The 17,675-nt window shown below is 41.7% G+C and overlaps 1 protein-coding gene across 4 annotated transcripts in view; it reads right to left on the bottom strand.

Moving 5' to 3' along the window:
• The window catches only part of GIT1 (GIT ArfGAP 1), a 198,223-nt gene that overhangs the window by 75,130 nt on the left and 105,418 nt on the right, over positions 1-17,675 (bottom strand). For all 4 annotated transcript variants that reach the window (XM_075335248.1, XM_075335245.1, XM_075335247.1 and 1 more), the window contains exons 5-8: positions 15,802-15,888; positions 12,423-12,553; positions 11,048-11,142; positions 5,570-5,612 (exon numbers count right to left, since the gene is read on the bottom strand). In XM_075335248.1, coding sequence (XP_075191363.1) covers positions 5,570-5,612; positions 11,048-11,142; positions 12,423-12,553; positions 15,802-15,888 — 356 coding nt within the window. The remainder of the gene's footprint in view (positions 1-5,569; positions 5,613-11,047; positions 11,143-12,422; positions 12,554-15,801; positions 15,889-17,675) is intronic.

Genomic DNA, 17,675 nt, shown 5'->3' with positions numbered 1-17,675 from the left:
ATCCTTGCAGCGCTGGGGTCCGGGTTCAAATCCCACCATTAACATCATCTGTAAGGAGTTTGTATGTACCCCGTTTTTGTGGGATTTTCCTCCGGGTTCTCCGGTTTCCTCCCACACTTCAAAGACAAGGAATTTAGATTGCGATTCCCAATGGGGACAGTGATGATATAATGATATCTAACGCACTGTGGGATTAATAGGGCTATAGAAGTAAAATAAATAATTGCGCATGATATAGGTACACTATTTTCACACATGCATTGATGTATACTGATGTTATACCATATAATTTGTACAAATAGATCAAGTGTTGTGAATCACTATGCACAAAATAGAGCGTAAGGCAGTGTTCTCCAATGCTAGTCCTCAGGGCCACCATGTCCTCAGGATTTCCTTATTATTGCCCAAGTGATAATGCCATCATCGGTGCAATACTATAGAAATCCTGAAGACACGATCTGTTGGTGGCGCTTGAAGCCTGGAGTTGGTGAACACTGGTGTAAGTGAATGAGGACTTAATATTTAGGAAGAGAGGGAAGACTAGGATCCCATTGTGACCCTTTTACACCCACCTTCCTCTGCTTGATTACACTGACTTGGTTACACTGTACTATATTTTATATGATTTGTTCATATGCTATTAAATAGCCTATTACTTATACCAGACCAGTCAGCGGTTGCCAAAATTAGCAGAAAAGAGTTAGCCTATAACCGATCTACATATAATGTATACTAAGTTTTTGCAGGAATATGTATTAAGTATAATGAAGAAGATGTGAAGATATTCAGAACCTTGATTTTAACTTTTAAATGTATTTCTTTATTACTTGTTATCATTAGTTGTAAATTCCACTTTGGCCACATGGGGGAGCTCCAGTGTAGTAACATTTTGTCAGTGACTGGCAGCGTTATGGGAGACTGCAGGTTGCATCAGGTCTGCATATGACGTATTGGAGGTAGAGGTGGAGGAGTCAATGAGCGATAAGATCGGATATTCCTGGATATAAGCCAAGGATGTCAATAAAAGCAATGCGGCCCATTTGTGTAAAGTAATAGCCAGAGGAGGCAAGTTTCTGCAGGTCTCTGGAGGTTTCCAAACTTATACTAAGCAAATAATTCCATAAAAAAAACTAGATAAAAAAGGTCAATATATCAAATCTTATAGGGAAAAGATGCGCTTTAAGGATAAGATATCGACGACAGACTTTATTTGTAAGCACCTGTCCTCACACAGCGCCCCCTCCTGGGCAGGTACCAGCCCCGCATCGCTGTAAGGTTACTTCTGCAGAGAACTTAAAGGGTACCTGCACTATGGTTGCTAATCTTTGTTGTAGGAACTTTATTTTTTATAATTTATTTTTAGCATATGTGTTACCGTATACATAATTTGTACCCCAAGAGGTAAAAAAAAATATTTGTAAATTTTATTGTTCATTTTTCCCACTGTAACTTTGGAATTCACAGGTGCCCCAGTTACAGAAATAAACAGCCCCCTGATGTGCCAGGCTCCACTGACAGCTGATCTTGGTCTGCGATGCTGGTGGAGACTCTGCAATTGATTTTGCCAGGTCCTACAGAAGCATCAGAAGTGCCAATGCTTTTGTTGGCTGCATACCACTACCAATACCATATACAACGCTATGTGGCCAGTAAAAGTAGAAGAAAGAGGGGGTTTTGGATTTCTTCAGTGGATTTCTTGGCTGAGTCGGACAACTTGGGGCCTTAGTAGTTATTGCTAGATTGCAGTAGCTTTAAAATGGGATTCTTCATAAGGTTTTCGCCATGTATTCTGAGAGCAACATAACGTAGGAGTAGAGACCCTGGTTCCAGTTATGTGTCACTTACTTTATCTGCTACAGATCTAGCAGCTCTCTGAATGCTGACCTCTGAATAATCCCGCCCACACCACTGATTGGCAGCTATGGTCACTGTGCATAGGCAGAAAGCTGCCAATCACTGGTGGGTGTTGTGTTCTACAGAGCTCAGTAATATAGAAAACAACATGGCAGCAGGTTTACTAGTCATCTTGGAATAATCTCCTGCTGATAAAATAGTTATTTTATCAAAACTACAGCAAGCAGCTCAGTAAGTGATACCCTGCTGGAATCAGGATCTGTATCTCTGCATTATGCTGCTCCAAGACTAGCTGTCAAAAACCTGTTGATTGATTCCTGTTAATCCCATGCGGTAAATTGAGAATTGTGCGCGATCAAAGCTATAGAACAAGTGCTATAAATTTATGTCACTTGGTCGCAATCTTTATAAAGTGGATGAAAAAGAAACTTTTTATAGTGACAGATGCCTAAGAATTTCACAGGGTTACAATGTTCTGGTAACTATTGAAAACAAAGAATACATAAAAGGGCACAAAATCAGCTACATGGATTGTGACATCCAACAAACTCAAAGTAAACCTGCTCAAAGAATTAAAAAAAAAAAAAAAAAAATAATAAAAAATTGTCAGGCTAATAAAGTCACTTCTGGTCCTCTTTTGCCCCCTATATATGTAATACTGTCTGCAAGATATAATACAGGACGGGTCCTGTCCATCAGTGCAACACATGAAGCTATCGGCTGAAGTTGCCCCTCGTGGAAGTCCTGCTGTCCCCGCCCCGTGCATTCCCGCTACACATAATGGTTATCCCAGTAGCGGGTCACCTTTAGCAGATTCCTCATATGCGAGGCCACATTGTGTTTTTTCTTGGTTTAAAAGGAAAATAAATTGATTTATAAATTGAAAGAAGGCTACAACTGATACGGGCGGCATGGTGGCTCAGTGGTTAGCACTGCAGTCTTGCAGCACTTGGGTCCTGGGTTCAAATCCCATCAAGGACACCTGTAAGGAGTTGTATGCTCTCCCCGTGTTTGTGTGGGTTTCCTCCGGGTTCTGCCGTTTCCTCCCACACTCCAAAGACATACTGATGTGGAATTTAGATTGTGAGCCCCAATGGGGACAGTGATGAACATGTCTGCAAAGTGCTGCGAAATTAATAGCACTATATAAGTGAATAATATAAATAAACTGATGCCAAACAGCATTTGTTACCTACACTAATATGGTGTCCATTTAAAAGATACATAGTGAGTTATTTCATTACATAGTGGCCACTATATATGACAAGCAAGTGCCAATCAAGTGTATGGTTGAGAGATGTCATGGCAAAGGCGGGTTCACATGGCTGTATTTTTTCAATCTGAGTAAAGAGATCCGATTATGTTAATCAAAGTGGGATATGGCTTTTTTTTCAGTAATGAATATAATAAAATAAAATAAAAATCACCATTCTGTTGTCTTTGTAAAAAAATCGGACCGCACTCTATTCTCGGAGGCAAACTGTGTAAACAGCAATTTTTTTTTCCTCCTACATGTGCACTGCTTAATCGTATAACATTGGTCTGAACATAATTCTGTTGTTTAGCAGATAGCACTCGGCTTGAAAATATGGTCGCCTACTGTTTAATGCATTCATCATCCATGAGCAATAATGGCATTTGTTTAATGGATATGATATGAAACGCTCATGATCTATCCTTCAAATCATATATCAGTGTTCCCCAACTTCTGTCCTCAAAGGCCACCAACAGATTTCCTTACTATTGTCTTGGAGAAAATTCCATCAGCATAGTGTTATCGATCATCCGTGCGATATGTTATCTGTCATCCATATATGTAAAGTATATTACTAATATAGTGGACACTGCACTGTAGATCAGCATTTAGTAAATTCAGGGGTTTTGATGAGCAAAAAGAAATGACAATGGGAGAATGGGGAGTCATTTTTGCAACTTCTGCCGCTCAGTAATTTGCAGTAGTTTTAAATCTATTGGTGTCCAAAGTGCCTAATAATTGTATTTTATGGAGGGAGGGGAATTCTATTGCTCTATAAATTTCTGCTGATATGCGGTGCAGAATCCACACCCCAAATTCAAAATGTGAGGACTTGTCCTTGCTGATGGTTTTTGTATGTGTGTCATTTTCACATTGTGCTTTGTGTATTTGCGAAGGCTTTTGTATGGCATTGTGGTATACACCTCAGCAGCAATGCCGCATGATGACAGTGAATAGGATCAGAATTCAAGAGAAAACAGGATGCAGATATGGCCGTTGCTTCCTGGTCACAACACGCAGAGGAGTCAGCCCTCTGTATACCACTGACTACAGCAATGATATAGTATATATTATACAAGGAACTACATATAATCTCTCATGTGAAAAAAAAAACTCCTTTATTTTTCATGATTGTCCAATTCAAGACTACCCTCTTCCTCTTCATAAATCCCATTAGTCATGTCTGACTATTGGAATTTTCCACTTTTGTATGGATCTACATTCTGCGTCCCCAGCACATAATGGTCTCGGACAGACAGAGCCTGAATCAGACTGCGGATTGTATGAAATACTGTACATAACAGTACGGGACGTGGAGTGGAAAAGAAGAACAAAAATGCTCAACGTGTAGCAAAAAAAGAATTGACATCAAGATATGTCACAAGTTTTGATCAGCGCTGAGACGCTCCTAATAGCTAAAAAGCAGGATCAGAAGCGGTACCCAAAACGGAACACTGACTCATACATTGCGGTCGCGGCGTAAAGTGGTGCTCAGCATGGTAACATGAGTAAGGGCAATTCATGCCTTATATGCGTAGGTTTACAACTATTAATATGAATTAATAAAATATGGAATTGTAGAATTTATTTTTCCTCATTTTTGCAGAAGCTGAATTACCCTCCTTTCCATTGTTACTCCCATGATTCACCTGGGAGCCGGACAAGAACTCAATTTGTGCGCCGCACCCGACTTCTTGTCTGCTTGGATTGGTGAGATGATATACAATTTTATCAACTATACAGTTCTCCCAGCTCTGCTAAAATGGGCGAAGCCGGGTAACATGTGAGCGCAGCGGAGGCATTACACTGCAGTGCATCTAATTCATGATTAGCTGTGGTGTTCCTTAAACCAAAAAACTTACTCCAGTCATGGACTGGAGTAAGATTTCTGCCTTGGAGCAGGACACTCGTAAAGTGCTTTGGATTCATTAATAGTTGTATGTCAGAATGAATTAATCAGATGTGTATGACTCCTACAGTGCTTGGGAACCCCATAAGGAAGGAATAAAGCAGCAACCGAGCATGTGCAGTGCTACACCATTCTACGGATAAAGGTTCTGCCGATCCGAGAAGTCAGACTCCCAACAATAACCTTGATTTCACCGGGTAACTTCTTTAACTTTCTCCTACAGCCCTAATTTAAAAGCTTTTCTGTCTCATAAAACGTGCCCCCCGATTTCCTAGTCCACTTACCTAAGAGTAGTAGCTTAAAATAAAATATAGAATAATATGTCCACCTCTGTAAGCTAAGAGTTAATGGTCCCTAGCCGGATTCCTTATAATTTTGCAGGATCATATTTAACAACATGAATTATATAATTAATGAGGACATATGTTATAAATGACCCGATGGCAGTAAAAACGCAGGACACTACGGAACGGTGCAGAGCTACGGCGCGCAACAAACACATTTAAAGCTTCAAAGTTAAATAAAGAGCTGAGGAGAGCAAATGTAATTACCTATCAGCCATCTGAGGAATGATATAATGTCCGTTCTTATGATCTGAAATAGACAAATCACACACAATAGTTAGTGCTCGGAGTAAATTAAGAATTTCCTGTAAGATCAGAAACATTTCAGCTACAGGACATTGTACAGAACACAAGTATTCAGGAACGGGCAGGATGTAGACACTGGATACTACCATAGTGTAGGCGCACACATGCCTGATACTCCCAAAAACTAACGACCACCCTCTTGGGAAGCACACACCGGTCCTATGGTTATTGCTGATCTCTACGCACAATAGTTATGATTATATATATATATTTACTACAAAGAACGCCTTTAATAAAGATCCAGTTATAACCGCGAGGCCGGAATAGGCCATTTATATGCATATCCGAAATGGTGAATACATGATTGATATAGACATATACACTACTCACAAAAAGTTAGGGATATTTGGCTTTTGGGTGAAATTTCAGGATGATCCTAAAATGACCTTTTCTGGTGACCTTAATGTGACCTTCTCTAATCTTCTGAATGCACATGTCCAATTGTTCAATGTTTCAGGACTTTTGTTTCCCACAACTTGCTTTTCTCTAACAAGGAGCTTAATGGCAAAAACAACAACAGGTGTTTGATCCATGAATCGCCCAATAAATTTCGGGGTTCAATTAAAATTAGTATTTAAACCATCATCTTCATCATGCTGTTCCCATTCTGACATCATAAGACCAAGACAATACCCAACAATAGATCTGCAGTACTGCGCCATTGCGAGGCATCAAGTAGGATGTTCTCAGACAGAAGAGGCCATTGAGCTTAGAATGTCACAGAGTGTCATCAGCAGGTTGCAACAGAGACACAGAGAGACTGGAAGTCACAAAAAGGCAGAGAAGTGGATGTCCTTAGGCCACATCACACACAGATCACCACTTCATTGTGAACAATGCTCTTTAGAACCGGATGATGAATGCCACAAAACTCCAGGCATGTTTAAGGGATGAGAGAGGCACACAAGTGTCACTTCAGACCATTCGAAACTGTTTACATCAGCATGGACTGTGCGCTGAATGACCTGCAAGAGTACCTGATTACATGTCTTCCATGGGTCAGGGAGCATCTACACTGGACGAGGGACTAGCAAGGCCTAAGGGCAGTTCACTGGTGAAAGTCAATTCATGCTGTGCAGAAATGATGACCACCAACGATGTTTTAGACATCAAGGAGAGCACTATGCCTGATCCACTGTTGTCACCAGAAGAGCCTTCCTTTGGTGGTGTTGGGTGTTACCATGTGGGCAGGTGTGTCTGGTCAATAAAGAACGGCCCTACACTGTGTGAATGCTACAGTGACAAGCACCTACTACTTCATGAACACCATTAATCTAGTCATTATGCCTCTGCATGAACAGCAAAGGCCTAATTTCTTCTTCATGAACAACAATGCTCTATCTCATCGACGTCGCATCATTAGGGAATGGCTGAGAGAAACTGGGGTAACTCAAATAAGAGTGGCAGCACTTTCTCCAGACCTGGATCTCATAGAAAACCTATGAGATCAGGTGAGTCGCTGTGTGGAGGCTCATAACTCTGTACGCCCCGAACTTCAATGATCTGACGGCCGCCCTTCAAGAAGAGAGGGACGCCATACCTCAGGAGACAATAACTCCACTTGTGAACAGCATAAGACGTCATTGTACAGCTATAATTAATGCTCAAGGCCTCATGACAAGTTATTGAAACACTGACATTTTTGGGGAGTATTCTCATCACTGTGGTTTTTTGTTTCAATAAATTCTCTGAGATGAGGAAATCACCAATGCTGCTTCTACTTAAATGCCCTACTATTATGATAAACTACACTGTACAAAAATTTCACCCGAAAATGAAATATCCCTAACTTTTTGTGAGTTGTATGTGTATACACCTGGGAGATAACGGTATATCCAATACACAAAAAATAAATTGAATATAAAGGGGTGTGGGGGTGTGTGTGTGTGTGTGTGTGTGTGTGTGAGTGAGATATTTATATAGAATATACAGTCATGGCCGAAAGTGTTGGCAGACTCAAAATAGTTCTCCAAAATGAAAGGTTTCTCACAGAAAATTATTGCAATTATGCATTTTGTAATACACCTGTTTATAAGCAGCATAAAAAGTAAACAGAGGAAAAAAGGCAAACTGGACATAATTTCAAACAAAACCATAAAAATGAGCCAGACAAAATTGTTGGCACCCTCAACTCAATATTTGGTTGCACACCATTTAGAATAAATAACTACAATCAATCGCTTCCAATAACCATCAACAAGCTTCATACACTTCTCAGCTGGAATTTTGGACTCTTCTATTGCAACATGCTCAAGGTCTCTTATATATGAAGGTGCCTTCTCCCAACAGCAATTTTAAGATCTCTCCACAGGTGTTCAATGGGATTTAGATCCGGACTCATTGCTGCCACTTCAGAACTCTCCAGCGCATTGTTTCCATCTATCTCTGGGGGCTTCTTGAAGTATGTTTGGGGGTCATTGTCCTGCTTGAAGACCAATGACCTAGGACACAAACACATATCTGACACAGGGCAGTACATTGCCAGGCAAAATCTTTTGTTAATCTTCAGATTCCATGATGCCTTGCACACAGTAAAGGCACCCAGTGCCAGAGGCAGCAAAACAACCTCAAAACATCTTTGAATCTCCACCATATTTGACTGTAGGTACGGTGCTCTTTTCTTTGTAAGTCTCATACTGTTATTGGTAAACCATAGAATGATGTTCTTTACCAAAAAGCTTTATCTTGGTCTGATCTATCCACAATATGCATTCCCAGAAGGATTTTGGCTTACACACGTACATTTTGGCAAACTGCAGACTAGCTTTTTTTATGTCTCTGTGTCAGCAGTGGGGTCCTCCTGGGTCTCTTGCCAAAGTGTTTAATTTAATTCCAATGTTGATGGAATGTTTGTGCCGACAATAATGCACCCTGAGCCTGCAGGACAGCTTGAATTTTATTGGAACGCGATTAGGGCTGCTTATCCATCATTCAGACTATCCTGTTTTGCAACCTTTCATCAATTTTTCTCTGAAAGTTCTAAATTAACGTGGCTCCCACAGACAAAAAAATAAAATATCAACTTCTCCCCTTTTTATCTGGTTTCAGGTGTGATTTTCATATTGCCCACAATTTTACTTGCCACAGGTGCATATGAACGAGCATCACATGCTTGAAACAAAGTGGTTTACCCACAATTTTGGAAAGGTGACAATTGTGTTTTGTGGGAAATTATGCCCAATTTCCCTTTCTTTCTTGCTTTGTTGTGTAGTTGCAATACACACAAAGGAAATAAACTCGAGTATGACAAAATGTGTAATTGCAATAATTTTGTGGGTGAAATACTTTCTTTTCGGGAAGAATTTGAAGGCTGCCAACACTTTTGGCCATGACTGTATCTTATTTATAATTATAACACTAATACACACACATTATATCCAGGTTGACTTTTGTGTCTGTATTGGATGTATCGTTACCTTCATATGTGTAGGAGGTTAGTTAACATTCTTTTTATTTACATTTAAAGATGTAGCCTGCTATTATGCTAGAGGGATGCAGGTAGATAAATGGATTGCAAGACATACTTTTATTGGGACCACCAGCAATCAGCTGTAATAAGAGCAATCAGGCAAGTGTACGCATACGCCTGGAGCACCAAAAATAAAAGGAGTTGTCTTACAAGAGACATTTATGACATATCTTAAGGATATTCAATATAACTCTTACAGATGTGGATCCCACCTTTAGAATATTCCCCTGATTTGGTGGACGTCTGACCAGCACAAAGCAAAGGTGGCAGCAAATGCACCGACTCTCTCCATTCATTGCTGTAGGGAGATCTGAATATAGCCAAACAAATCTGCTTGTATAGGGGACTCCCATATTGATGGGGGAAGAGAGATCTAGCCTTCATGGCCACCTCTACTCACTGCTTGTAAGTGGTACTTCTCACATAGCGAGATCGCTGCTGAGTCACGGATTTTGTGACGTACCAGTGACATCATTAGCGATCTCGCTGTGTGTGACACTAAGCAGCGACCTGGCCCCTGCTGTGAAATCACTGATCGTTACACATTGTTCTGGTTCATTTTTTGGATGTCGGGCTCCCGCAGGGCAGCACGCATCGGTGTGTTTGACACCTTACCCAACAACCTCGTTCGCGACTCACGTAGGTGTGAATCTTCGTTGTTTTCCGCGCCCTCTCTGTTCCGATTGGTGATCGCTACTGCGTTCGGATTGGCCGCTTCCATCCTCTGTTCTGGCTTGTAGATCGCAGTACATTTCAGAAGTCTGAATTCAGTTGTCCTGGACCGCGTGTAGCAGCAGATCGTAATACAGTCCATTCTGCATCGGGACTATAGGATGGACAAGGATGGAGAAGGATGGAAGCGCTATTATGTTGCCTTCTCTAAAGGCAAGGCCGCCCAGTCACAACACAGTTACGACCACCAATCGGAGCTGAGGGGGCGCGGAAAAGGCAATGTAAATGCACGCCTATGTTACTAATCAAGATTTGAATCGTGCTATGTGACAAGGTCCCAGCGACCGTCGTTGGGAAGATCTGACTGTTTGACAGCTCACTAGCGACCCTGTAGCGACGTACTAGTGATTCTGACCAGGTCGTATCGTGGTCGGAATCACAGGTACGTCTTCTAGTGAGACGATACCCTAAGTTCCAGCCAAATCAGGGGACCCCTGTTCGGAAGGTAGCAAGTGTAACCAGCATCCACATGCCTTAAAGTCCTGTTTACACAAGAGAATGTGCTCGAGAGCTATAATCCTTTAAACAAGCCAAATGATCATGCTTGTTGCGTGTAACTAGGAAATCTCGTTCATGATAATTGTGCAGTGTAAAAGGCACCTTTAGGCCTTATCAAATCCAATTCAATATTCTTATTTTACTGTATTGTCACAGGCAGCAGGAAAATGATTATTACGCTGTAAGAAGAAACGTTTTTCTTCCAGGACTGATGTGTTTGTAAAGGCGCATATGTTCAATTCTGCATCAGAGAGCTGTTTATACCCAAGCATAAAATGTTATCTCCAGTTATACAGCTAAATATCACATTTCCCCAGAATGTATTACTGTGTCTGTATAAACAGAGAATGAGTCTCTCCGGCAGTGTTTTCTGATGATGTACGATGCTCCGTGCAACAACCAAAGAAACAAAAGCGTTATCTTTTGTAAGAAACGGAATTATGAGTAGCGTAATGTTTTGCCATTTTCAAACTGATGCTTTAATAAAAATCAGAATTTATACACTCTGCATAAATAAGCAGCCCATCAACAATGGCTTTTTATTTCAATAGTGTTTTTTTTCTTATTATTCCTTATTTTCACCAATTAAATGTTCTAAAAAAATGGTACCTTTGAATGACCCACTCTGCTCCGAGGAAGGTACACGTTGGGTTTACAAAGTTTGATACAGACACACTCACCTGGTTTTCGGCCGCAGAGGTAGAAGGCTAATCGATCCGTCAGCTCATACTGACACTCCACCAGTCTGTCTGCCAAATCATGGTGGCCGGCCTGCCTATAAAACAGGACATTTCTGCTCACAAACACTAACACTAAACACTTGAAGAAGGAAAGACTGATATATACTCCGTAGTTCAGAATGAAAGCCTCGTTAGTCATTTTGGGCATTGACCTGCTCATATCAAGAGTGCGGATAGGGGCTATATAGGTTCCTTAATATCTCTAGAAATGGTCCGATCGCATACAGGGTGAATACACACACAATCTTATTGGATCGGAAACTCTCCAAAATCATTCTAAAAACTTGGGAGTTTTCGCAGAAACGCAGTATTGTAGACAGGGAATAACTGTTGTGAAAGCCGTATGTCCAGTATTTCACTCCGACACAAACTAAAATGTGCATTATTTTTTTTTATTTTTTTTTTTTTAACGGGAACCTGTCAGCATACAGTATTTGGTGACTATAAGCTGCGACTGCCACCAGTGATCCCTTATATACATCATTCCAGAATACTGTATATAACAGCCCAGGTTACCCTGTATAACATTAAAAACACTTTTATAATTGGTACGGTCCAATGGGTGTTGTTGGTCTCCGGTCCGGCGCCTCCTCTTTGCGGCGGTCGTCGCCCTCTTTCTTCCCAGCCAAGTGTGGATGACGTGTCCTATGTCATTCACACTGGCCGGCGTTGCGGTCATGCGCAGGCACACTTTGATCTTCCCTGCTGAGGACAGATCAAAGTACTGTAATGTGCAGGCGCGAGGAAAGGTAAAAAGCCGCCCATGCATGCGCATTACAATACTTTGCGCCTACCCAGGACCTCAATGATGGCCAGTGTGGATGACGTAGGATGCATCATGCACACGGGCCTCTGAAGAAGAAGGATGACGATCGCCGCAGAGAGGAGGCACCGGACCGGAGAGCAGCGATATCCACTGGACCGGACCGCCCTTTAGGTGAGTATTATAAAAGTGTTTTTTACGTTCTACAGAGCGGTCTGGGCTCTTCTATACAATATTCAAGAATGCTGTATATAAGAGCTCACTGGTGGTGGCCACAGCTTATAGGCGCCAAATCTGGTGACAGGATCCCTTTAATAGATCTTGAATCTAGAGGCAGTTTGTGAAGTCAACCTTATACTATAATAACACTTTAATGTTTTGTTGCTGACTAATACTAATTAACTTTATCAAGATAAGTAGGCATTTATGCATTTTGATCTATGCTCCAGTATAATTTAGAAATAACAGACCCATTCTAAAAGATAAAACAATCCTCCTTTTCCATAAAAAAATATATAGGTGAACTCTCAATTTCTTGCATGATCACCTTACCTGCCATAATCAATAGGCGTTCTTCCATTCACATCAGGAGCCCCTGGGTCGGCTCCATATACTACCAAAAGCTCAGCCTGAAGAACTTGCCCAGCTTTAGCTGCTACATGTAGAGGAGTGCTCCCCTTCTCCTACAAAGAGAGTAGATAATAATGTCACACATGTGGGGATCAATGGAAACTACAACACTCCCCTCTGCAAATCTCTAACTTTGTTTGCGGACTATCTTAGGCTATGTGCGCACTAGAAATGTCATGTTTCTCAAGAAACTTTCTTGAGAGACATTCTGGGAGCTGAAGATTCTTGCATCTGCGGAAAAAATCCGCACCAAATTCGCGGCAAAAACACATGCGGATTTGCCGCGGATTTTTCCCTGCGGGTTTTTTTTTTAATGGATAAGTACAAATCCAGGGGTAATCCGAAGGAAATAATGAACATGCTCATTTTCTCAGGAAAGTTTCTCAAGAAACTTTCCTTGAGAAAAATCCGCAGTGTGTGCACACCTATTTTTTTTTTCCATAGGTTTTGCTGGGAAATGTCTGCGGAAAGATTTAACATCTTTCTCAAGAAATTTCCGCGGTAAATCCGCGGGTAAAACGGTCTAGTGCGCACAAAGCCTTACACTGTATTTCGCTATGGAGGATGTCATGTAAGCGCCTTCGACAACAGCCCCCTGATTAAAAAGGACACTTTCTAAGGGTACCGTCTCACTAAACGACGTACCAGCGATACGACCTGGTCAGGATTGCTTGTGCATCACAACATGGTCACTCGTGAGCTCTCAATCAGGCAGATCTCACCAGCGACCAGCTACCAGCCACCAGCGACTCTCCGCTTGGTAACCAGGGTAAATATCGGGTAACTAAGCAAATCGCTTTGCTTGGTTACCAGATATTTACCCTAGTTACCAGCATACACCGCTTAGCGTTGGCTCCCAGCACACGTAGCCAGGGTACACATCGGGTTACTAAGCAAAGCGCTTTGCTTAGTTACCCGATATTTACCCTGGCTACGTGTGCAGGGAGCCAGCGCTAAGCAGTGTACACTGGTAACTAGGGTAAATATCGGGTAACCAAGCAAAGCTCTTTGCTTAGTTACCTGATATTTATCCTGGTTACCAACGTACGCTGCTTACACAGAGTCGGTGCTCGTTGGTCTCCGCCGTCAAACACGCCGATTTGTGCTGCACAGCGGGAGACCAACGAGCAAAAAATGAACCAGAACAGTGTGTAACGATCAGCGATTTCACAGCAGAGGCCAGGTCGCTGCTTAGTGTCACACACAGCGAGATCGCTGATGAGGTCACTGGTACGTCACAAAACCTGTGACTCAGCAGCGATCTCGCTATGTGAGAAGTACCCCTTAGGATTGATTTTCTGCTGCGCATGTTACTGCGAAGAGGACGCACATGTCACCCTTTGCATTACAAACACCGGATTTTCTGCAAGGGAATACGTAGCAGAAAATCAGCCGTTTTCACACCATAAAACTTATTCTTTTGGCTATTTTCCCACAAGCTAAACTTTACAAGGTTGAATCCCAGCCATAATAAACCCTGTGATCAGCTAATCATTAGGGTATTAAATAGTGACTGTCCAAAGCAGACAACCCCTTTCAATTACTATGCCTCCTATCTCCATTACTCCTTGGCTCTCCTTCCCCTCCTTGCTCTGAATAGATCTCGTTTCTCATGCCGGGCAGCGGATTCATAGCGTCCGATGGGCAGCAAATCAATATTTCAGTATCAGAGCTGTGATGTGTCGTGAAGATTCCAGTACTGTATCTAACTTACACCTTAAGTTCGAGGTTGTAATGGAGGCGAAGTTTGTGAGTGCTATGGCCCCTCATTTATTATGGGGCAAAAACCTCTTTGAAAATTGATGTATGCTATGGCTCTCTACACTCCAAGAAAACAATGAACATATCTAAATTTACGTCATAATTTACGTTAATATTTGATCTAATTTACACCAATTTCCGGTATACCTGGTAAGTGCATCTTGTATCATTTTTGAAAATCCTTAAAGTCATACTATTTTGCAAATGTGGCTTGCGCCGCAATTTGTTTTACTAGAAAACTGATTTTTTTTTTCTTCTACATAAAGAAGAAGCACAGATTGGTCTTTCTAGGAGATTTTAGGTAGTAGAACTTTCACTATATTTTTTTTTATATGGGTGTGAAAACCAAAATGAAAAATCACTAGTTCTGAGCCACGGTGGCATCACCTGTTGAGCAAAGCACCTAAACGTGTCTGAATGCTATGTGTTGTCATAAGCTCAAATCCCTTCTTTAATGGAGGACTATTTGAAGTTCTAACACAAATCACTATTAAAGAGGACCAATCACCAGGTTTTTCCTATATAAACTAAAGCCAGTGCTATACTGGCGCCAGGATGCTGATTCTAGTCATACCTGTAGTTGTGAGATCGGATGTATAGTTTTTGAAATACAGGCAAGTAAGGTTTGTGAAATGCACTGTTATTTGATTGATAGCAGCTACAGAATATCTAATAGGTGGGTTGAGTTTTGCTAAATATACCCACTCCTTTGTGCTGCCTGTCCTCCCTCCTTCGTCCCGATAAGGGGAGGAAGGACAGGCAGGCAGAAAGAGGCGAGAATAACTAGCAAAATCCGACCCACCTATTAGATATTCTGCAGCACCTATCAATCAAATAACAGAGCATTTCATACATTTTACTTGCCTATATTTCAGAAAGTATACATCCGATCTCACAACTAAAGGGGTGTATAGAATCAGCATGATAGCACCAGTATAGCTTTAGTTTATATACGAAAATCATGGTGGTTGGTCCTCTTTAAGGCTATGTGCGCACATTGCGTACTGGCCCTGCAGAAATTTCTGCAGCGATTTGAACAGCACACGTGCGCTTCAAATTGCTGCAGAAACAAAAGCCGATTTCATGCGCTCTGCATGTAGCCCCTCCCAGCCCCTGCCATAGACAGAGCGGGGGCTCCATGCAGAACGCACAAAAGAAGTGACATGTCACTTCTGAGAACGCGCGCTTCGGGCAGCAGCCGAAGCGCTGCGCTCTAATACGCCACGTGCGCACGGCCCCTGCACAATCTCCATAGATTATGCAGGGGACGCAGGATGCATGCAGTTATGCTGCGGTGCAGATCTCAGCGTAACTGCATGCAATTACGCAACGTGCGCACATAGCCTAAGTCCAGAGTGTAGCTGAAAAGTTATACAGGTGGCTCACATAAGGCACAAGTGACTACGAACGCCTAATTTGTAGGCTAATGTAGGATAATAGGTTCCACTGTACAAACTAATGGAACTATAGCGAGATCATTGGGGATATCAGTTAGATGACACAGTAATACGAGACCAGCAATGTTGAGAAGAGCGATTACCGGGTGGAAGAAATTGGCTTGAGCACCAAGAGACAGCAGACGTAAGCATGTTTCCAGGTTCCCAGTCCTCACGCTGGAATGAAGTTGCTAGAATCAGCAAAAAACAAACAAGATGAGATAAAATCAGGGGCAGCCCAGTTACACCATCCTTTGCTAGAGGGAATCCTCCGCAGCAGGCTTACATCATCACATCACTAAATGTGTGACTCTCCAAACTAAAAAGACAAGCAAAGGAACCTAGATAAAAACCTAAAATATTAATATCGCAAGCAAAAGGTTTGTGAAATAGAACTGATGCATTGCATATTGAAATCTGTAGAAAAAGGAACTGAGATTTGGCTGCAGTAAGGAAAACTATTATCTTAAGGAGGACCATTAAATGGATTACGTAATATTAAGGGAGTACTTCTGCCAATTGCTATTGCTTCACAGATTCTGTAACAGATTTTCGCTTTTTTTTTTTTTTTTGGCCCCCACCATTCTAACGTTATGCTCCCTACAGATAAAAATGCTAATGTTTCCTTCAACCAACTTGTAGTAAATCACCGAACTTCTGTCATATAGAAGGAAAAGCAAACACCCTCGGAGAAGTTCTGTAGTATACGCCCAGATGGTTGAAGGGAAAATTTGCATCTTTATTACTGGGGGGCATCATTTTGGAACAGAGAAAAAAAAATAAAAAAGGTTCCAAACTCAGAGGAGCAGCAGCAACTGAAGAAATTTAAAGGGAATCTGTCAGCAGGTTTCTGCTATGTAAGCTGACAACAGCATGCTGCAAGGGTTAACAAAGAGAATTCAGGGATGCCTGTCTTGTCAAGGTCCAATCTGTTGTTTATTTGCTATGTTTGTTTAAACAGCAGGACTTCTCATTGCTTCATGCCGGCACACCCCTTCCTCTGAATGACACCTATCTGTTAAAGTCTAATCTCTATTGAGAGCCTGCTGTGGATCAGGACAGCTCTCAGCTCTGCTACATGGCTAAATCTAAAAAGTCTGTGTCAAAACGGCTGCACCCAGTCATCTAAGTGATACATCATTGGATTCAAGATCTCTTTGCCTACATCATGCGGCTCTCAGATGAAGTAGGAAAAAACCTGCTGACAGATTCCCTTTAAATAAAAATAAATCTAGTGAAAAGGTACTGTTCAGACTCTTCAAAAGGAAGTCTGTTAGCTTACTGCACAATCTATACAAAGCATGGTAACGAGCAAGAGGAGATGAACAGATTAATATATAGGTTTGCGTAAAAAGAATCAGTGGTGCTTGTATTATACTGTACTCTATAGATAGAGAGTGATATGTCTGTATAAGTGTGCATACAGGGATAGCTGTCAGTCATTGCTCAGAACCACCCACTTGACTCTTAAGACCAGAATAAGAAAGGATCCCAATGTGCAAATTCTACGTAATTTTTTACCATAAACCGATATATTGATTTGCTCAGCTCTTGCTCTATCATGTTCCCCAGAGATTACACAGCATTGAGTTGACTGGTCCCTTTAAATCAGGACCCAAGTTCTGTTTACATTTTTGTGTATTGATATTAAGCACCACTCCAGCATTTTTTTTCTGCAGCGCTGGAGTGGCACTTTAAATCTAAGCCACCTGCCCCCTTCCTTATACTCCCCTTCTGGCAGCCTCATCCTTTTTTGGCGCCTTTCCGGTCTGCGGTGCCATTTTGTGCCCATAACTTCTGACTGGTCGGAAGTCAGTAGTTACATCATAGGCGCTTAATGCAAGTCTATGAGAGCCAGACCGAGGGTCTCATAAAGTTGTATTGAGTAGTGATCTCCAGTGCGCTACATGAAACACTGGAGGTACTGACAGGTCACAAATCGCTGGAGAACGACCGGAGCGGTGGACACAGAAGATAA

The sequence above is a fragment of the Anomaloglossus baeobatrachus genome, chromosome 2 (assembly GCF_048569485.1).
Source record: "Anomaloglossus baeobatrachus isolate aAnoBae1 chromosome 2, aAnoBae1.hap1, whole genome shotgun sequence".
In the NCBI taxonomy this organism is placed as follows: Eukaryota; Metazoa; Chordata; class Amphibia; order Anura; family Aromobatidae; genus Anomaloglossus; species Anomaloglossus baeobatrachus.
The sequence above is the reverse complement of the archived record's forward strand: the minus strand, read 5'-3'. Positions and strand labels throughout refer to the sequence as shown.